This window comes from Catharus ustulatus, chromosome 3 (assembly GCF_009819885.2).
Source record: "Catharus ustulatus isolate bCatUst1 chromosome 3, bCatUst1.pri.v2, whole genome shotgun sequence".
Classification (NCBI taxonomy): domain Eukaryota; kingdom Metazoa; phylum Chordata; class Aves; order Passeriformes; family Turdidae; genus Catharus; species Catharus ustulatus.
The window spans coordinates 17,862,640-17,884,832 of NC_046223.1; the positions used below are offsets into that span (position 1 = coordinate 17,862,640).

General features: G+C 48.1%; 1 protein-coding gene across 1 annotated transcript in view; it reads right to left on the bottom strand.

The window, feature by feature from the left end:
• The window catches only part of GALNT14 (polypeptide N-acetylgalactosaminyltransferase 14), a 90,956-nt gene that overhangs the window by 24,309 nt on the left and 44,454 nt on the right, over positions 1-22,193 (bottom strand). The window contains exons 3-6 of the mRNA XM_033055746.2: positions 16,159-16,257; positions 7,649-7,716; positions 5,094-5,159; positions 2,955-3,076 (exon numbers count right to left, since the gene is read on the bottom strand). Of these exons, the coding sequence (XP_032911637.1) occupies positions 2,955-3,076; positions 5,094-5,159; positions 7,649-7,716; positions 16,159-16,257 (355 nt within the window). The remainder of the gene's footprint in view (positions 1-2,954; positions 3,077-5,093; positions 5,160-7,648; positions 7,717-16,158; positions 16,258-22,193) is intronic.

Below are 22,193 nucleotides of genomic sequence, written 5' to 3' on the forward strand. Positions count from 1 at the left end.
GAGCACAGCGCTGTTGCTATGATTTATTTTGGGCTGAGCACCAGATCTTATTATAGGCAGTTTCATCTTTCTGGGTTTTTTTGATACTCACCCATACCAGGGTATGTTAATATTAACAACACCCAAACCTTCAGTTCTCTCTCACAAACCTGAGAATTCATTTCTGCAATGCACTTCTCAAACACACACCAATGTATGGATTTAAATCAACAGGAAAAAGCTCTGAAAACGGTCCTGAAGATAACAGATACATTTCAGCCTTGGAGAAGGACCTTGGCTGCAGTGTGGCTCTCAGCCTCTACATCCTGACCTTGTAATGGTCAACAAAAAGGACCAAAATTGCTCCTCTGGCCCCACAGCAGGATTAGGCAAAGATTAGGCAGGCTGCCCCTTATGTCCTCCCTTTTCCCAGGAAAGCACCAGACTGGAGGGTATTTGAGCTGGGAGTAGGGGGTCACCATCCATTGGTTTATCCCAGTGCCATCTGCAAACCCAGTTTTGGGGTGAGCTTGTTGAGTCATTCTGTAAAAACACCTCAGGATGGATAATTACATTTTTAGAAAAGTTACTCAGTTGAAACACACCATTAATGGCTTTAGAGACATTTGTTCCATGAGTAAAAATAAGAGCCCAGGCCCACACTCTCAACCACACACTCGCAAACATGCTGGTGTGAGACCCTGACCATCACTGCTGCTCCCTGGCATCCTCCCAGGCACAGGGCTGAGGATCCCCCAGACCCTCTCTCTTTCCCCACACTCCATCACTTGCTCTTCCTGCTTGTTTCCAAATCCATATGCTGGTTGCATGCTGCCCACATCAGTCTCAGAGGGAAAACCATCAGTAGCTGGGAAAGCTCAAGGTGGAGCCTGAGGGGCACCTCCACACATGGGAATACATGGGCTCTGGCACTTCCCACCATGGAAAGTGGCAGGAATAGCTGCTCTGGCTGAGAAAATAAGAGAAGCTGGACTGTGATGGCACAAATGATGTGTGTGCTTTGAGGCACTCACTGCTCATTTGTTTGGAACTTAAACCACATTAGCTCAAAACAGACTGTTCCTGGGAGCAACAGAGTGAGAAAACGCTCTTCCTAGGCAGCTGATCCTCATGGAGCAGTTGGACACGGAGCCCATCTCTAGAGCACAGCCTGAAGGTGGCAGCAGTAACATTTCATACACTTCACTGATCAATACTTTAACCCTGCTGGCAAGGATGGGTACGGTGGGCCTCAAAGAAGGAGACTGAGGACTCTGCCCTTATCCTGCAGCTTCTGTGAGCAGCTAAAAAGCAGGCAAGCAGGACCCCTCTGGTTTTGCAGGTTCCTCAACACTCTTTGTAGTACATCTCCCCTGTGGCCTGAGGCTGTAAGATACTGGGCAAGGTCAGGGCAGCATGAGCAGCACTACAAGCTTACAGACCGCCTTACTTCCAGCTGGGGAAAGATTCAATCCAGAGGAGTTCACAGGGGTGATGTTTGATGCTGCATTCAAACCACAAGGTACTGAAACTCCTATGGTGATGTTGCACACGGCATGCACACTCACCTACCCCACGGATGCAGCACATGGGGCACCCTCCTGAAGTTGTGTGGGAAAGCAGATCTGCCAGCCCCCTTCCTGCTGCCTTCACTGCCCTTCTCCTGACAAAACACATCAAAAAGCTCTGCCTGGGAAAGAGGCAATTGCTCTGGATACTCCTCACTGAAGTACAAGCAGGGCTTTGGCAAAAAGCAAGGAATACCTGCCTTTAAAAGCCCAGAGGAACAAGTGATGCTGTGAAGTTTAGTAGTGAATTCCACCCTGGACAGGCCAGCTATGAGGCTCCAGTGGGATATCAGAGCATGTGTTCTCATAACTCTCCCAGAGCCACAATCAATGACATGAAAAGACCATTTCCATTGCATTACCATCTATCAGCTACTCTGTGGCCCAGCCTGCAAACCGAGGTTGGGACCTCTCCAGTGCTGGCTGTGCTACAAATGCCAGCAGCACTGACCGCCCTCGCCCATGTGGAGGGTCCTGACCTGGTGCTGTGTCCCCTTTCCCCTGGTCCCATTGCTGACACACAGAGGGGATGCACAGCCCAGCCATCACAGCTATCACATCTGCAGGTGTGAAAAGCAGGATGCATTAGGTGAGGGGCACTCCAAACACCAGCCAGCCAGGTTTTTCCATGACCCACCAACTCAGCCTCCCCTCGCTCCTCAGTTGCCCTTATGTCAATGCAACTCAGTAGTTTTAAAATTGCTGAGTAATTAACACCAGCCATCAGGAGCCAGAGGTGTAGCAAGGTTGAAGGAGTGAGGCACAGGAAAAGGAAAGGACCATTTTCCATGTGCATCTCCACTGGAGCTGAAGGCTTCAATCCCTGCACTCTGCTGCCAGCAGGTCATGGGCACAGGGCTCCCCTGACTCGAGTGACAAGGCGCCAGCAACCTCTGTGTGCACGTCTGGCAAGAGAGTCGCCGCCAGAGAAAGGTGAATGTCATTGTCTGCTCTGAAATCAGCAGAATTTAAATCCTATTAAATCAATTTATTAGCGCTTAATTTGCATGAAATTAAATTCGGCCCCTATTCAAGGAGCCGTCACTCCCTTAAATCATCATCACTGAGCATTTTACATGAGCCTAATTAAAATCTCTGCTGGAGCACTGCCCACGTATTCCCCTAGCACCACTCAACCTGTGCTTGCCAGTTAGAGTCCCACTGCCCAGGAGACACCTTGTCCCACCCACCCATGTGCTCCCCCAGGCACACAGACACCCCACCTGCCTGCTGGGTGGAGGAAGACCACAAAAGGTCACTTTGTACCCCAAAAGGCTTCTCTGTACCCCCTACTTAGATGCTTGCATGCAGCTGGTTATGGCAGGACGGCCACTTCCAGTGAGAGGAAGAGGGGGACCTCGGGGATGCATCCCCTGAGGGTGACTCTGGTCTCTCAAGAGCACTCACCTCTTTGATCCTCTGCAGCAGAGGGAGCAGCCAGTCCTTATTCACCTCGCAGTGACTGTCCAGGAAGGTCAGGACACTTGCTTTTGCCACATCTGCCCCTCGGATTCGGGACCGGATCAGACCTGTCAAGGGACGCGCCACGTCAGCTGCTGCCCAGATGGCTGGGTAACATCCCCATCCTCCTCCACTCCTCCCTCTTAACCTGCCTAAATCCCACCCAGATAAAACATGGCCCAGGTTCATCGTCTCCTTTCCAGTGCTGCAAGGTATGCCAAGCATTTCCTAAGACGCCCAAAGAAATAAATGGCTCCACCAAGGTTACTGATTTATGGCATTTCTGCCAATATGTAGTTTGCACAATTAGTTCTGCTGTCACCTTCTGGGACAAAACATGACTCAAAATGCTTTCACGACCCTCTGCAGGCAACAAATCTAATACAGATGTGAGGCACTGGGTAAGAGGACAGAGGAGTTGAGGGTGGGAACACCTCGTGCCAGAATTAAGCTGTTATCTATTAACATTTTCCTGCTGTGCCTCCTTCTGTGTCCCAATGACCCCCAGATCTCTCTCCCACCCCAGGAGCACTGCTGATCTGCAGCGCAATGGGAACACATTTTCCACCAAGGAAAGACAGTTGGCTTTTCAAGGCGCTTGATTTATCAGGGCCATGATGGCGAATTTGGAATCATTTGGAGATGGGAATGGACTGCTGCATGGATTTGTGAGAAAGAAAAATTAATAAAGAGGGAGGTCACGGAAAGCAGCTGCACACATGGATTTCAGACTAGACTCTTGGGCAAGATCACTGTACTTAAGGATGCCCTGTTCCTGCTTATGCAGGTTAACCACTTCTGCCTGCAGTGGATGCTCAAGGGAACCATGGTATAAGAAAGGAGATGGTTTGTTGGCAAACAAGAGGAGACACGGGTGATTCATGGGAAGCAGAATTTCTTTATGAAGGAGAAAGAGTGACAATACAAGGGAACATATGGACAGATAAAGGTTGACAGAATTTCAGGGAGCAGCCATACATCAGGTTCATGCAGGAAGTCACTGACTTTCATACTAAAATTCCATAGGAGAAAGGGGTTAAGGAACAGCCTCTCAGCAGGAGAGGGAACACTTGAACAAAGCCTGGAGCACCCAGCATTTGCCAAGGTCTCCTCCTGCAATGCGGGCTTGTCCTGTATCTGTCTCTGTAACTGCTAAGATCTTGTGCCTAGGTATGGTCTTCTTCACCCACCCCTGCCTTTCCCTAATCCTGGCAGCCTCTGAGGGATACAGTTCAAGTGATATACTCAGCAAGGTAAGGTTGAGTCCCCACATTGTGACTGATTTATACAGCACCAATAACTGTAGGTCTATCAACTGCTGGAGATGAGTACACACGTACCCCCATAACACAGGGTGCAGGTGAGAAGGAGGTGCAGGTCAATGGAGACCTCCCTTAATCTCCTGCCAAAGCTGGAATGTCTCTTACACCCATGGGGCCTGATGCCACCCTGTCACCAGACCTGCAGAGCTGAAACCCTCTGCAGAAAGGATCCACAGAGAAAAGAACCTTGTCCACTCCTCAGTCCCCTCAACCCAACACTGACCTGGATGCACACACTGGATGTGCAGCATTGAAAAACTTCTTTGCTTTTAGCTATCCTAATACTGCAAACCAGGATTTGAAACACACATTCAGGCTATGGGGAATGGGAAGATGTCTCAAAAGGCTGCCAGCAGTAGCCCAGTAGGACATGCATTCATCCTCCATATAGCCCTTCTTAATCTCTCAAATATAATTAATTATTAAAAAAAAAAAAAAATCCCACAGAAGCAGCAGGAGCAGATCTTCTCTCTTTCATTAGAGCAAACATCTTTACAAATAAGACCCGGGGCTTTGTTTTGCCTGTTCTAATTTTCTGGCTAATAAGCTACAGCTGAGCCTCACTGGATATCTTAATAGTCCCATCTTTTTCAGTGAGAGAAGGGAGATCCATTTCAAATCCCAGCTCTTTATCACATTTTCTTTTATCAGGGCCCCCCTTATTCCCAGGAGCCACCGACCTTGTAGACCACTCCATGGAGGTTCCCCCTGGCTCCATCACTCTCACACCTCCCAAACCTGTGTTTCCCACATGGGCTCTTACCTTCCCGCCGTCCGTTCCGCAGGCACTTCACCTTGGGGAGCTGGCCCAGCAAGCGGCAGTCATCAGCTTGGGAGACACAAAGGGAGGAGAGTCACCCACAGCCCCCACAGGGTCTCTGGCAGCAGAAATGGGGACTCCTAGAAGAGACTGGGAGCAGGGAGAGGACCCTGTCCTGGACTGGTTGTTGGCCTCTTAGGGTAATGGCACTGCTGGGTCACAACAGCCTTGCCCCTCAGCTCACAGAGCATAAATTGCACCAGGCAGAGCAGCAGTTTTCTTAAAACTAGTGTAAAATCAGCAGATTTACACTGAGAGCAGCTGAATTATGCACTAAAATCAGCATAGAAAAGTTGTGGTTCAGGTCAGAATCTAAATTTTTGCACATTAATGCAAATGACTATTTTTGGTAGCTGCAAAGCAACGCACAAGCTGTTGATGCGTGTCTGCCTGGCAGGGCAGGAGCTTCCTGTGATGGCCTAGAGCCTTCAGCGAGGAGAAAAGGGTGCTCAAAGAGAGCCCTGGGGAGCAGCTGGGGGCTCCTCACACCCTGGGCAAAAGCTCCATGGGGCAGAAAGGCCTGACAGCCACCTACACATGAGCTAGGGAGGTCCTGCAAGCCCACACACAGCCCTAGGATCTCTCCTCACCCAGATTTCTCCCAGCAAAGTGGAAGATGTCAGGTGTACCCAGCACAGCTCCCTCCACCTCTACACACTCACTACGACCTCCACAACCCATTCATGGCTCTCAACCCTCTGCCTTCTCTTCCTCAGCACCATAAACACAGAAGTGAGTGCCTCATCCCCTCTGCCCAAACCCTGAACCTGCACATCCCCCCAAGCACTTTCACCCACTCCAGAAATCTCTGTCAACAAGAGATCACTGTACCCACACCTTTAACAATTCAGGGACAGACCTGGAATAGGGGAGCAGAAGTGGCAGGGCTTGGCTACAGACTCACAATGAAAATCTGCTGGGGATAGTGGGAACTCACATGCTGAAGAACTGCATCCCAGTGAATAACAAGTCAGCAGGCAGAGTGAGGTGAGAAACAAGACACAACTGGGCATGAGATAAAAGCACTAATTGCTTGGGGTGGGTTGCAGGGAAAAAACTGACCATGTGTGTATAGTGCATTATGCAAATGCATGTATTTTATGTAAATGCATGCAGAGCAGATGCCAGCAGGCTCAGACTATCACAGCAAAGATGTCAGATAGCTGAGAAGCTCTGAGTAGCTGAGGGACTGCCCTAAGTTACATAGGAAACAGGCTCCCTTCTGGTGCCCTGAGATGAGTCAAAGCCCAGCCCTGTTCCTTCTTCCTGGCTCACAGCACTTGGCAGGCTGGGACAGGGGAGCTGTTTTGCTACAAACCTGCCTCCTTCCAGGAAGGAGGCAAGTGCTCTGCCTATAAATGCCTGGCATTTACTTCCTCCACCACCAAAAACCCTGCTCTGCTGTTCTCCTGGGCAGCTCAAGTCCCTGCACCTGCTCTTCTTCCCCATCACAGCCACTCTGCCAGTTCCCAGACTTGCTCAGCCTGCCCCATGTGCTGGAGCTGCTCCAGGGCTCACCATAATCATAGCAGCTCCTTCCCCTAGCTTCAGCAACTTCCCTGGGAGGTGTCAATGCCAAGAAGTGGGTCTTGTGTGAAATCTGTCCCTAATGCTCTCCAAGGCAGTGCCTATTTATAACATCCAAGAGCAAAGCCTAGATTGGTTTTTTTAAAAGAAACCTATCGGCTTTGTTTTCGCATTTCCAAGTAAACAGCTTTATTTTGCAGCTCCTTGAAACATAAGTGCCACAGAGCACTCAGCCAGTTTATCATCCTTTTTATGCCTGAGACAGTATTTTTGAGCACTTAGATCTTCAACTCTCCCACTGCACTAGGCAAGGTCTTTTAGCTGGGGTGGTTCCCTGGGAGCCCGTGGGGCTTCAGCTACCTTCTGCTGGAGACCAGAGCTATTGATTCCCTTGAGTCACTCTGTTAACTGGGAGAGAACAGCAGGAGGATGTGGGCTGTTTCTGTGGTGTTCAATGCTATTTATGGTGCACCTCAGAAAAGGGAAACCCATGCAGGGAATCCTCTTTCCATGGGTGAAAAGAAGGTGAAAAAAACCATCAAGAGTTGCTGACCACGTACATAAACATATGCAGAACATATAGATAGGGTCAAGAAGGTCAGACTGTCATGGTCCATGGAATTCCAGTGGTGTCAACCCAGAACTGCTCCTGGCTGCAGAAGAAAGCCAGATCAAACACAGCACGGCCATGGTGGGATACAGCCATGTAAGGATTGGATTCGCACCTGCTGGGCATGAAAACGATTTGCCAAGCGCTTTTCTTGCATTATTTTCGTGAGACGAGGTTGGATCATCTGGAATTTGAATTCTACACGTGGTGATGCAAACCCAGCACAGCAGGGTTTGCTCTTCACAGCTACAGAGCTTTAAATTTCCTTCCACTCCAGCAAACTCTCCCCTGTCTCAGTGCTAATCCCAGTCTCTCACAGGCTTTTTGGCCCTTTGCTTTTCACAGGGAAGGGGTCACTTACGGTCATCACTGAAGTCATCCACGAGTATGATTTCATGGACGAGGTGCACTGGGGTGCGGTTCAGGACACTAAGGAATGAAGACAGAAAATCCATGACAGTGCTTGACCAACTTAACAACCCAGCAAATGGAGCGGAAAAGCCAAGGAACTGACCCCCTGCCAAAGCACAGAAGATCAGGCTTGGATTTCCAGAAAGGATATACTAGATAAAAACCCAGAAACCATCACCCAGTTATCTACAATGCCTGGCCATCAACTCCCCGCAGCCTGATCTAGGAGCTAAGCGCTCTGTATTTCCTAGGAAATAGCTGAAATACCCTTCTCACCTTTGTGAGCAAAAGCAGAGCCCCACACAAAGCCAGGAAAACCTGGCGCTTTTTTTCTTTTCCCCCAAATTGCATCAATATTCCTAACTGGGCTTACAGCAAAGCTGCTGTCACCTCTCCACCTCCTCCAGGGCTAATGATATGGTGTCCAGCAACAGCAGGGCCAACACAGAGAAAATTACCCAGCTCAAACCCATCTTTACACAGCTCACAGCTGTGGCAGAACAACTCCTGTTTCTATCTGTGAGCTGACTGTGTTGCAGAGGCTGCCCAGAGGATAAGAGCAGGGTTGAAGCCCACCTAGGTAATGAAAGAGAGAGGCTGGAGGATGTGGTTCACAGCTCCCTCCCTGTGGACAGACACCGGGGAACATGGCTCAAAGCTACAAGCTTCCCTTAATTATGCCACCAAGGGTTGTTATTATTGTTATTATTAAAAAATCTAGACCTGTTCTTTCCTTTTCTCACATGGTGCAGAGGTCATGGATTGGCTGCACTGGCTCCAGCAATTTCATCTCCAATAAAGAGCAGTGCAAAAGTCACCCTGACACCTAAGACATGGAGTTGCAGTTGCTATTACACATGCTTAAAATTCTGCCCCTGCGAAGGGTCAAGGCTGTCTGCTTGAAGCAGAAGCCCCCAGAGCATCCCAAACGTCTCCTAAGTGCTTCAGTTGGGCTTTGATAATGCCAGTCAGGTTGTACAGGCTTTTACAACATTTCAACTTTTTTGCCTTCATCCTGAGCACGGTTCTTTTCCACAAAGGATTTAAAATCCCCCCAAATTTTAGATCTTCAGACCTCCCACTAGCACAGGAGAGCAGTCACCCCACTACCAAACAATCTTGCAGCCCTGATCCCCTGCCAGATTCTTATTAACAGGTTTGCCAGACACTCAAGCTCCCAAAACTCTGGCAAAAAAAAGCACCTGGAAGACTGAAGAAACCACATCCCTGGCCCAGACCACAGTAAGGAGAGCTACAAAGGGCAGAAGCTCCAGGGGACTTGGGAGCCACCCAACCAGCTGGGAAAAAATGCAGCCCAACCCACCCCAGGGGTTCCCCCTTGCCAGGTGCCTTCTGCCTGCACTGGTGTACTCCCTCCCCTCCAGGTGCCAGAATTACAACCCTGCAGAGAGTAACAGCTGAACTAGATTTTTTGGGAAGGCATGCAGGATATCCCAAGGAAGATGCCTGACATAGAATCATTGAATGGTTTGGGTTGGCAGAGACCTTAAAGATCACCCAGTTGCAATCCCAGTGCCACAGGCGAGGGACAACTTCCACTAGACCAGGGTGCTCAATGCCCCATCCAACCTGACCTTGAACACTTCAAGCAAATGGGCATGCATAACTTCTCTGAGCAACTCACAGAAATTTTCCCTGGGCAGAAATCCTCAAAAAAAGGGGTTTTCTATCAGGCCAGAGTGGGTAAGCCTAGCACCTCCCTTGTGGAGCTCCTCAAAAATCACTGCCAAGAATTACTTTCTCTGCAAAGACAATCACTGCCTCTTCCAGTTTCAGGATCTTGGCAAAAGCCATTCTTTTCCCCTACTTCAGATGCCTTGAATGCTAAGGTTTGATGGAAGAGAGAGCCACTGTCCCCTAAGCAACAGTGTGGAGCTGCTGTGGCCACCCCGAGACTTTGGCTTGCACCAAGCAGAGTTAAACGACACCTCTCCAACACCCACAGCCTGAATGAAGTGGCACTGGGAAAATGTGGCTCAGCACCCCTCCTCCCACTGGGGCACACAGAACAATTTAGATGTGCTGTTTCCACCTGTCAAGTGTTTTTTAATTATTGTTATTAATAGGCTTGTTATTTTTTAGAAATCCCCGTACGCCAGAGCTGAGTTCGGCAAATTACCGTAGCCGAGCATCAGTAGACAGAGACAGGAGAGCAATATCACGCTCAGTGGAATATTTAACAAGTGCTGATTGCCTGGAAACCTAACTCTGTGCAACCTGCAGGCTTGTAAAAAAAGCCAGCAAAATAAATAAATAACCCACCAAGAGCAGGAGGGGAGGAGGCAGTGGGAAATTCGGAACATTCAAGGCCTGCCTCTGCCTGGTCTCTCCTGTAGAGAAACTGGCTGCCAGAAATGCAATGCAGGGCTTAACTCAGTGGGAAGGTGGCTGCAAAGAGGCTGATTCTGCTTTTGCTGTACCAGCCAGCATAACTCAACCAGAACCATGGCATTGGGCTGTGTAGGCTCAGGCCTGGGCTCTAAGCAGTACTCAGTGCCTTAAAGAATCCCCTGCCAGAGCACATCTTATTGGAAGAAAATGGACCATTTCCAAGACTGGGGCAGCCCAGTCTCAGCTCAGCTGCAGGCTCCCACTGTTCCCAGGTTGCTGCCAGCTCTGTGCCTGGACTTGCCACCCCATAAATCAAGGGAGATGACCTGTGAATGCCAACAGTGGCCACCTCTGGGACTGACCAGAGCAAGGGGGAAAAGGCCAGCATGCTGGCCCACGAGGGAAGGATGTCTCCAAGGACTCCTCTGGCTCCATAAACCATCATCCTTCCATGGGGTTAATGACAGACACCACTGTGCACCCAAAGGGCACAGCACCCCCTCACCTTCTCCCATCTAATCCCCTGTGGGACTCACTCACCATACAACACTTTTCCCAAATTTGAGTGAACAGCTCACCCTGGTGAGGGCAGTCCAAAGGCTGGCTCTACAGGACCTGCTGTCCCCTGTTTTCAGCATACTTTCAGCTCACTATTGCCCCTGCAAGTCAGTGCACAGAACACAGCAAGCCCCAAAACTGCTGCTAAACCAGGGGCCACTTGATGGAGGCACAGAGAGATGCCCAGCAGCACCAAAATCGTGTCTCCAACGCCTTTTCTGTCTGGTGCTCTATTAATCCCACAGCAACACACACAATGCTGCGAACACAGAATGTAAGCACCCCTCCTGCAGCGCTCCTCAGGGAGGATGGGAAAAAGAGGCATCAAATCCTCCATGTTTTCAACATTACGGTTTTTGGGTTTTTTTTTTCCCAGATAGACCATAAAAGCACTTTTAAAAATTCAAAGCCGGCTTTTCTATTACTTGTGCCTCTACTCAGCTTTGATTTTTTTAAAAATACTTTTCTTTCTTTATGTCTGTGCATGGCTTTTTTTTCCCTTTTATATGGGAAAAATCAGAAGACAATATTACAGTGCTTTGAAGTCCCTCTGTTACTATAGATTTTTTTTCCCTGAAATCAAACATAGGTAGATATATACTGCAGTGATGGACACATTTGAACAAATCAAAACAGTTTTTAAATTCCGCTGTGCCAAAGATCACACCGTTTTCTCCCTTAAATTGCCAAAAGACCTGTTACCATCAAAATGAAAGCTCATGCCTCCAGTCCAGAAAGCGCTTACTCATCCTAATAAGAATGGGTTTACTGCTAAATTATCTTGAAAAGACAATGATGAAATTTTCTTTGTTCCAATTTTTTTTACCTTATGCGGACACAGCCATGGAGAATTTCACCTTGAATTTTCATTGTGATTTTCACTCACCTCTTCCATTATCCTCAAGAATTTGTTGGAATCCTTTTCCACCTACCCAGAGGTAAGCACTAGATCCAGCAATTTCATCTCCAAATAAATACCAGTGCAAAAGTCACCCAGACCACATAAGACATGGAAAATGTTTGCGGGAAGGAATTTAGACCTTCTGACCAGGTCAGTGTGGTTTTGGTCATCACCCACTTGCTTTAGAGAGGTGATTGTGGACACCCATCCTTGAGAACTCATGAACCTGTTAATGCTCTCCATGGTAACATATTAGGATTTGTTGGGGGGGAAAAACCACCTTTGGGAGGATAATGAAGAATGAAAAGGGCCAAGGGTCACAATTATCGAAATCAGACAGACTATGGAGAGAAAATACCCACCAAAATGAACTGCTTCAACAACCCCAAATGGCTAATTATGTAGGAAGAAAGACATCACACCAAGAATAACCATAATGAGCTTTGATTACACTGCGGCTTTTGCATTTTATTCTTTCAAATACCCACCAAGCTCTTTGAAATTCAAGAGTTCTCTTATGTTAACATCAAAAGGTAAGAGCGCACGGAGGGCTGTGTACTCAGTCACCGCGAGAGATGATTAGCAAATTAAGAAGAAAAAAAAGTCCAGGGTTTAAGCAAAAAGCAGAAAAGAAAAAAAGAAATGAAAAAATAGTCAGCACAAAGTGCTAATTATACAGTTTCTGTGCAACACCTGGCTTGTTTTTGCTTCTTTAATCAGGCTCATTTCAGTTATGGCACAGACTCCATATGGTGCCTAAGCAAGGAGGCTTTGTCACTCCCTGTCTCAGATGTGTCTGGATGCAGACAAGGCAGTGGTACAAGGGGAAGGTGAGAGGTGCTGGCTGCACAGGACACCACCTCTTTCACCTATGAGCACTGGAAAATGAAAGGTATGATATTCACTCTGCTAAGTAATGATCTAAATATTTGATGTGGTATTCAAAGCACTTGCATCAGGACTTCTGCCAAAGGATGTGTTTTGGTTTGTCAGCAAGAGGTAAATAATTTAAGCTTTCTTATTCCTGCCCTGAGCTCCCCGTTTGAAGAATAAATAAATAAAACCCACCACCAGAGTAAACGGGACTGTCTCGCTGTCTGCCCAGCCAGCCATCCACATGACAGGATTAGGATTCCCTTGCTAAATCCAGACTAGTATAGGATGGAAAGACAGGAAAGAAGAAAGTGCTGTTTTGGTGAGGTTTTATTTTTTATTTTAAATGCCTCTGTATTGTTTATTTTCTCCCTTGCTCCTGCCTTCCCACCTTGGGTTTACTCACATGGTCCCATGTCATGCACTGTTCGAGACTCTCTCCATTCACAGCCACTGAGCCCTGGAGTTTGAAATATGTGAATCTGAACCACAGAGGGATAAGGAACTTTTTAAAAGTGAGTGCTTGAAACAGCCCAATGCTGCTTTTTTCCCCACCTGCACAGTAAAACAAAAACTTTTTAAAATCTCAAGAGCTACTTTGCTATTGACCATCTCCTCCTTTTCTTCTTCCATTTTCTATCTCCCTTTCTCATGACACCCATCCCCTTCTCCCTGGACACTTGTATGTATTCACAAGCACAGCTGCACATGCATTTATAAATGCTGACCTCACCATTTGCAGAGATCTGGGCATTCAACAAATTTGCTTTTTCTTTTTTTTCCCCCCTGCTTTACTTCCAGCTGGCAAATGGTCAGAGAAAAGATCATGAAACTTTCAAATGAATTCATTATTCAACACAATCCACCAGATTTTCTCAATAAGTCTGACAACACAAAATACCCATAAACCGTCCCAAGAGCTCCCAACATGACCTGGGTAAGGGGTGCTGGAGGCCACGTGTTGCTGCTTCCTACCAAGAGCCTGAAACACACTGAGCCTGCAACACAGCTCAGCCTCAGCACCTGGGGAGCACTGAGGCTCTCAAGCATCCAGGAAAACTGCAGGAATAGCAAAATCCCCCTTGCTTGTCAGGTACATGGTGGCTTCTGCAAGAGGCGATTCTCTCCCCTGCTGCCTTCAGCAGCACTTCCCTCTGCCACTCCTCTGCATTCACATTGGGTCCTGTAAGCAGTGCCCCTCTTGCAGGGACAGTGTCCCATCACCCATGGCCTTGGACAGGCCAAGAAATGTCCTTTTGTCCTATTTCTTGCTCCTGACAGGGCAATTAAGAGAGAACATTGATTCTGCAATAAGGCTGGGAAATCCAACCAACATAAAGGAACTTGGGAAACCAGGTTTGCAACTCAGAATCTTCCACCAGCTACAGAGAAATCACCTCCCTGTTCCTCAGTCTGTCCATCTGTCACCTGGGTTATATCACTGTGGACATGTACTGGGGAGAACAGGATAGAAGAAGTGACAAATTAACCCACCACGATGCTCAAAGCAGTTGGCCACAGACTGCCCCAGAAGGCAAAGAGCACTGTTGTGAGGACAGTGTTTGTTCTGAATGGCCAAGGAAAATGATCCATGTTGTTACAGCCACTGTGGGATGGAGTCAGTTGGAAGATCTAATTAAACTGAATATTTGGAGAGCAAGAGGGAAAAAGCCTCAAGCAGTCAGAAGGCACAGCAAATTAACATACAGAGGCTAGAGAGGCAGAGGACCCCTCAGCTAGGTCCAAAAAGGGGCAGGAAGGTGGCAATATGTGCACAACCACATCTAGAGAGGAACAGAGCAGGAGCCACATCACCAGCTTGCCACCAAGGATTAGTATCCCTAGGCTTGGTTGCATCAAAACAAGCCTCTAGGCACTGCATCCAGGAGGAAAATGATGAACCCTGATGCCAAAAGACCACCTCCAAACCATGGGGACCAGAAAAGAGGGTCAGCTCAGGAGAGTTCAGGATCTCAGCCCAGGAACAGGGACCCAAGGCTGTCATCTCAGTTCCTCACTGCCTGGGCTTGCCTCTGGGGTGCAGCTCAGTGGGATGCTCTGTGGGGCTCTGGAACTGTTGAGGGATGAACCTACCAGAAAGAGGGCTCAGAAGGGTCCCCAGAGCTGGGGGAAACCTCATCACAGATAAAATATGAGACTGGAATTGCCAGGGCCCATAAGTGAAGAGGAGCAGTGCAAAAGGGCAAAGCTGTGGTGAAAATCTCACACACCAAGAGCTAAGGAAGGCAGTAAAGCCAATTAATCCAGGCAAGCAAAGAAAAAAAAAAAGGAAAAGGAAGAAAGTCTTCCTACACTGGAAATAAAAAAGTTCAAAGGACAATCACCTAGAGGAAGAAGTTAAAATTCAATGTACCTGTATTTCTAACCTTGCCATCGCTTCAATGAACAGTCCTCTAATGAAGCCAGATATAGGGGATCCAGGCCTAAGAGCTGTACATTTTTTCACTCTTAAATACACCTGGCAGGACAGTCAGGTGCTGAGTTATAGGGAGAAATGAGACTAAAATCCATCCCTGCACTTCACATGTTATAAGCCCCCTATATCTCAGGGGCTAGAGGACTGCACTTGCCACCTGTCCCAAATACAACTGGTTCTGGAGAATGGCAGGCTTATGCAAGGCACTGTAAAGATGAAAGAGAAGGTCCAGGATCAAGGAGGTGGTACACAGCACCAAGCATCAGTGTCACCCAAAATCCACACACCCCAGAGAGAGAAAGCAGTGACAGATTACTGAGTGTGAAGCAAGGAGACAGGATTGGGCATGAAACCGTAAAGCAGAGCAGGAATTCAATTTCAGGACTGTCAAACTCACTTGTGGCCCTGGATATGCTCACCTGAGGAAGGATGCCAAGAGAAAAGCTCAGCAAAGACATGACAGTGAACAGGGCACAGCTGAAGCCTCCCCCTAACCAGCAACCCCAGTCTGGCCAGCACCAGCGATGGCAAAGGGTCCCTGGGGATGCCAGAGTCTAAAAGCCAAGACTTGCAGCAGGGCACAGACCTTCATGGAGCTGCAGCTGCAAAGCACTCCTGGCACAGAGCACAGCACACCCAGGCCTGCTACAGAGGAACCCACCAGCCTAGACCTGGACACACCTCACCAGATCTTCCCACAAGAGAACCCACAGACTCAAGGCACACATTGGGATTAAACACAGATTTCAAAAGCCTGCAGTGAAAATGAAGCCCTCAGTCTATCCATGATAGCAAAACACAGCCAAGAACAGCCCGACAAATGAAGGAATGGCCACATGCCCAGAGTGCTCCACCGTGTCACAGGAGTACAGAAACCATCCCTGAGAATCTACTCTGCATTTGTGTCATTAGGGCTTCCCAATTAGCAAGCCTTTCTGGCACTCGATGGGGCACTGGAGAAGCTCATACAGCAGCACTGGAGCAGATATCTGTAGAATGATAGCTGTCCCTAGAGGGCTGGGACAAAATACAGCTGAGCACTCATACCCAGCTGGATAGAAAAGCTCTTAGCCCAGACTCTGTCTAATCTGCTGATGATCCCTCAAGAGTTTTCCATGCTAGACCCTGCAAAAGGAGCACAGCTCCTCAATTTCCCGAGCATCCCACTCTAAAACCTACTTCTCAGACAGCAACTTTCAGGCTAATTTCTCTCAGTCACCATTTGAGACCACAGCTGGCAGGTCTGGTCCTGTTGCTGTGGTGAGTGCAAATTCTGCCTTTATTCATGATGACCACTGCCCCACTGACCCTCTTTTAAGAGATCCCCTGGAGCTCTTACCTCCGAATTGTCCTTAGCAGGGTGGACCTGGCCTCGTTGTGGAAGGTGATGACCACGCTGGTGGGTGGGAGGTCCTGGCTGTAGTGCAAAGTTGTACACCTGGGGAGGGAGAAAGCAGAAAAGGCCATTCAGGTGCTGGGATTCAAAGTAAGAGCTCACTTCATCAACACAGGCAGCACAGTCCATCAATAAATGGTCTCCAGCCACTATCGCAAATAAATAAATCAGACTTTTTCTGTGTAAATAATTTCTGAAGGAGCCCAGAAACTGTCAAGTAGGTCCTCAAGGATTAAAGTAGCAAAGAACTTAACTGTCATTAATGGGAAGGGATGAGAAGGGAGGCACCCAGCTGGTATCCCTTTTCTCCAACCAATGCTTCCCAGCTACCCAGCAGTGCTTCTCTCATCTCCCTGGCTCATGGAACCAGCAGAGGTAAGAGCATCCCTGCAGCTCCAGCTCCAGCTCCAATCCACTTCACTCCCAGCCTCCTGAGGGAGCAATTCCCACCAGCCAGTTGCAAGGTAAGCCAAGCCCTGCTTCTAAATTGATTGTTTCCTTATTAATTCTGCCTTAACTGTATAACCAGACTACAGGGAAGATTGGGATTTAAAACTTTCCAAGCCAGCCTTCAGAAGGCAAAAACCCACAGCTGCAACCACAGCCCCTGCTGCCTCCTTCCCAGGAGGAAATGTCACAGACTCTGTAATTAGTTTGACCTTTAGCTGATTAAATTTGTGGCTTCTATAGACTGACACCAATATATTCCCAGCACAGAAAATCCAGATACCTCTTACATCCATGCTGCCCTTCCCAGATCCCTATCAGTTCCTTAAGATGACAAAACAGTAGCTCTCCATCACAGCCATCCTGTCCCATCCCATCCACATGCCACTTGTCTGCTCTTGTGTCACTGCCCAGGTGCTACCACTACCATCCTCAAATGCAGCAGGAAAGAGCACTGAGCAACCACTCTTCCAACAAACCATCAGTTTGCTCCCCCATAGCTCTGGACCACAGTGCCTGCAAGGTGAAGTAAAAACAGATGGAAAAATTGAGCTGGGGATGGAGAGGAGAAAGTACGTAAGAGCAGCCAGATATTGCTGGTCTATATTATTCAGAACAGCATGTTGCACCTCTCAAATGCCAAAATGCTCCAGATATTATTTCTAATGAGATTTTCCATGTTTTAATTTTGAAATTGCATTTCTGATTATTTACAAAGTGAACTAGAATGAACAACAGGAGAAACAATTCCAAAGGTAAGGAAAAAATGGTATCTTGGGTGGGACAAAATATTTGCAAGCTCACGCTAAATTAGTTGCTGCTTTCTCTCCAAAACCCTTTCCAAATCCTGCCTGAGCTTGACCAAAAGCAGGTTTCTCATTACTCTGCTGTTCTCTCAGCACAGTCATCCACACCAGAAATTCACCTTCGAGCCAATTCTAATTCTGGGTCCATCCCCAAAGGACGCCAAAGTCGCACAGCTATTCCATATGCAGGAGAAAGTTCAGCAACATTGCCCTGTGCGACAACACCCTCATCCATCAAAATTGCATCTCAGGGATGCTGAAAACAGAGGATTCTGAATTATGAAACAGCACCAGGTCATGCCCTGAGCTGCTTCTCTGGGTGGCTGCGGCCCTTTGCATCATCCAGTATTCTGCTTCAGCTGAGCCATCCCAAAGTGCTGCTGCTCAGTTTTGCCACGTTCAGGCTCAGCTCCCGTTTGCTCTGCGGAGCTGCAGGGACAGACTGTGGCAACTGCTCCCCCTGTGCTATTTATACACGGCTCCCAGATGCGTGTCCTTCCACCCACTTCCAGCAGGGCTCTGTGGAGCAAACAAGGGAAGCTATTTCTGGAAAAGAATGAGCAAGAGTGGAAAATACAAAGTCATCAATACTTTACTCACGCTATTACAACAGCCAAGGAGCTGGTAAATAAAGCAGGAGCTGGGTGTGCCTGTGCCTCCCACGGGTGGGAGTGCTGGGCTGCTGCAGGCTGGCTGAGGCTCCTCGTGAGCAACAATTTGCTTTTAAAATTCCACAAGTCCACGCACCAGACTGGCCCAACCAGGCAATGTGCATGCTGGAAAAGCTGGAATGTCACACATGGGCACCTCCAGAGCTGCAACTCACCCCTGGCTTCTGTCTAGTGTGGCTTGTCCCATCCCAAAGACAGGAATGATGCTGCTATGGAACTCCAGCCTCACTTCGCCTCTATGACCAGCACTACAGCACAGCTGGGACTTGCCTTTCCAAAAACTGCCTGCAAAAGGGTTAGGCAGAGCTGCTGCATCTTCCAGGGCTCCTCCTCCTGGGTGCTTTAGGGCCCTGACTCTGTCCTTGCCCAGGATTTTACCCTGGGTGGTTCTTTCAGGTGCCCTCCCAAAGTTTCTTCCACTTGGTCCCTTTTCTTTTTTTTCCCCCTTCCTCCCCCAGTGTAACTGCAACTAAACATCCTGGGTCCCCAGAAGGCAGATTTCAGTTTAAGTTGTTGACTACAAGTGTCTTTTTTTTGGCACTTACTTGAGTAATAAAAACCACAGCTTGGAAAAGCATTAAATCTAGCATGTCCAGAATTATTTTGTGTGACAATTACATCTGGGGTAATTTCAATTTAATACCTCACTGCAAGTGAAAATTGCAGCATGCAGCCCTAAAATTGCTGTAATAATGAAAATAAACCCGCTAAAAGCTGCCTGTGCTACCTCAGGCTGTCACTGGATAAATGTTTTGTGCTGCTGATGGTATTTCATAGGTCACCCAATTGCCAACAAAAAAAACACAACAAAACCAAAAGCAACGCCCACAACGTTTTCAGGAAGCCAATGAAAGTTTTTTTTGAGAGTGTTAAAAAAAAAGAAAGGAAAAAAAAAGGGGGAAAAAAGTAATAACTGCACTGCCTGTATTTGCAGTGCACTGGCACTCACCGGCTAAAGCCATTTAAAGTTTTATGCTTTGAAACCTTGCAGCAGGACTGGGGAGCAATCCCAGCACAGCAAGTGCAAGCAGGAATGCTGCCAGGCTGCTCTGCATGTTCCCAGCATCTGAGTGGGATGAAAGAAGACAAAAGCCAGGCTGGGCTGCCCTAAAAGCCCCAGGGAGAGTATCCAGATGGAGAACAATTCTTATTTCCTCACGCACGAAGTCAAACTTCACTTGATGGGAAGAGTCACTTTTTGATTAAAGTTTTTTTTTCCATTCAAAATGGAAATAATTTCAGAATCAGAAGGTTCTGAAGGGGTAGCCTGGTTCCCAACGCCTTAGGAATCAGCCTTGGAAAATCCCAGCCTGGACTGATTGCCTGTCATAGTTCCTTCAGGCTGGACAGAGAAGCACATCTCATCTCCACGTTCCCAATGTGCTCTTAAGAGATCAGGAATAAATTATGCAGCTCCTGTTTGTGGGGACATGGAGCAGACAGCCACTGCCCAGCACTCACTGAAGGAACTGCAAAGCTCTCCTGCAATGTCCTAAAATTTGGACACTCCAGCATTGCCCCCAGGTCTCCAAAGTCCCTTTCTCAAGATATTTTCTTGAATTTCTTTGGCCCTTGTGCTGCTGGTGAGCAGCGGGGTATCACAGACTGGTGGCCTCTGCACAAAGCTACCCCTGCATCCTTAGAGATCCTCCTGACAGGGTAGCACATGCCCATTCCCAGGGAATCTGAACACATCTTGCATTTAAAACGGCAAACTTCTCTCACAGTGCCCCTCACCAAACCAAAGCCCGCCTTGCCACCACAGCTGCACAGCACAGTGTAAAGATTAACAGAGTGAATGGAGATGGACCCTGTTGCACAGGCTCATCCAAAGACACAACACATGCCCACAGCATTGTCCTGTGTCTCTCAAAACCCACCTCTTACATTCTCTGTCTCCTGTGCCTCATTAACTTCCTTCAATAAATTATTATCTTCATCCCACTCTCCTGGATTCCCCCTGCCAGGCTTCTGCTCATTCCTCTGCTCTACTTCACAGCCATCACTTGCCAACAAGTCTGCTTTGAATTTTTAACGTTTTCCACAAAGTCCAAACTCTCCCTCATCACAGCTCACCACTTCCAAAGCACTCTCTGCATATTTATTTCAAACAGCCAGCTGCATCAGGCAGAGCTGCACCATCTTTCACCTCCCTCCTAGCTCCTCTCTTCTCCTTGGAAACACGCGGCAGAGCAGTCTCGTCACCACACATCTGAAATAAGGGTATTTGGGTTTTTGTGCACTCTGCAGCCACAGGGCTCTCACATCAGCCCAGAGGACAGGGACCTGCCATCACCAACAGGATGGGTTCACACCAGCCCTGATGGACAAGCCACGCTGATTTCAGGTGACATTCCCCAAGGTATGAAAAATTACCCCCATGGAAAAAAATGAAAATTACTGCTCTAATGAGAGAGGCAGCCACTGCCCACCACAGGCAAGGAAAGAGTTGTCAGTGGGAAGGAAAAGATTAGAGCCCCACTGTCCTGGCCAATAGCAAATATACCCAGGCTCTGCACACCTGTAGGGATGGATGGCAGGACACGCAAGCACCTTGGTCATACCTCCCAGGACAACCTCTCAGGGTGGCATACACAACAGTGGAAAACTATTGTGCCTAAACCCTGCCCCTGAGCTGAAGCAAAATTCATAAATCATAAAAACACAGAATGGTTTTGGGTGGAAGCGACCTTAGAAGTCATCTAGTTCCAATTCCCTGCCGTGGGAAGGGACACTTTGCACTAGACCAATGCTCCTCTAAATCCCATCCAACACCTGAACACCTCCAGGGATGTGGCATTCCACAGCTTCTCTGAGCATTTTATTCCAGTGCCTCATTGCCTTCCCAGTAAAAAGTTTCTTCCCAGTAACTACCCTAGAAGACTTCCATGAAAACACCCTAAAAATAGGAACCCTGGACATGGTTTGATATAGAGCTATAAAACAATGTATGTGCCAACTCATATGGAATCGAGTAAGTTCACAGAGCTTACTGCTGGACAGGACTGTGCACCACCTCACCTGACCTCTGGGCAACACAGCCTCTGGCATTTCTCCCAGTTACTTCTGCACTTCTCAGTTATCCATGCATTAAGTCCAGTGACTTGTGCCTGACTGCAGAGTACCTTTCAAAAAATCATTACTTGATGACATCCAGAGATGGAAAACCCACCAAGTGCTGTTCACACCGCAGTCAACACATCAGTCTCATACACAAGTATAAATGGGACACAAAAATTCAGAATTTGCTTGACCAGAGCACATAGAAGGGTCAAGTGATCTTAATGGCATTCACGTCCCATCAACACCCTTGGATCTTCTTTGCTCTCCCTAAGCCAGCCCTCCTGCATGTTGCCTCAAAATATTTTTTCAGTCAGCTTTGAGAGACCTTCAAAATGCTCCTCTGCATTCCCAGATGTCAGCACCTCCTGCTCCTTCTCTAGGTATGCTTTGCCCCTCCTCAGTCAGGAAGAAGCTGCCAAACACAGGGCTGGCCATGGCACAGCTGTGAGCAGACAACTGCTGGCACATCCTGTACGTGGGGTCAGGTCTGGCACAAAGACCTACTGAAAACCTCTGGTGTTGCCGCTTAAGTTCCACCAGGATACACCACAACCTGAGCGTGAACATGGCAGCTCAGGGCACAGATGTGACTTCCACAGCACAACAGGAAAAGCAGTGCCTGCAGGAATTGCTACCAGGTACAGACCCTCTTGTGCCTGACCTGGTCCTGCAGGTCCAACTCAGGCCGGCCATGGCTTTGGACAGGTTGGAGCTACTGAAACACCAGAGCAAAGGCCAAGAGCAAAGAGAGGCTGAAAACACAGCTGGAAGACTCAACAATCCAGAAAGCAGCATGCCAGAAGGGAAGAAGAAAGGACACGGAGTCAGATGTCAGCGGGCAGTGCCATGTGATTGCAGGGAATGCCAGCTCAAGTTTGGCTTGCCAAAGTGAAAAAATATCCTTGAGTAAGGTCGGTAGGATTTCTTTGTGCTGGACTGGCATGAGCCTCAAGCTTGTATTCTCAAAAAGGAGGGGAAAAATCCCTAGGGT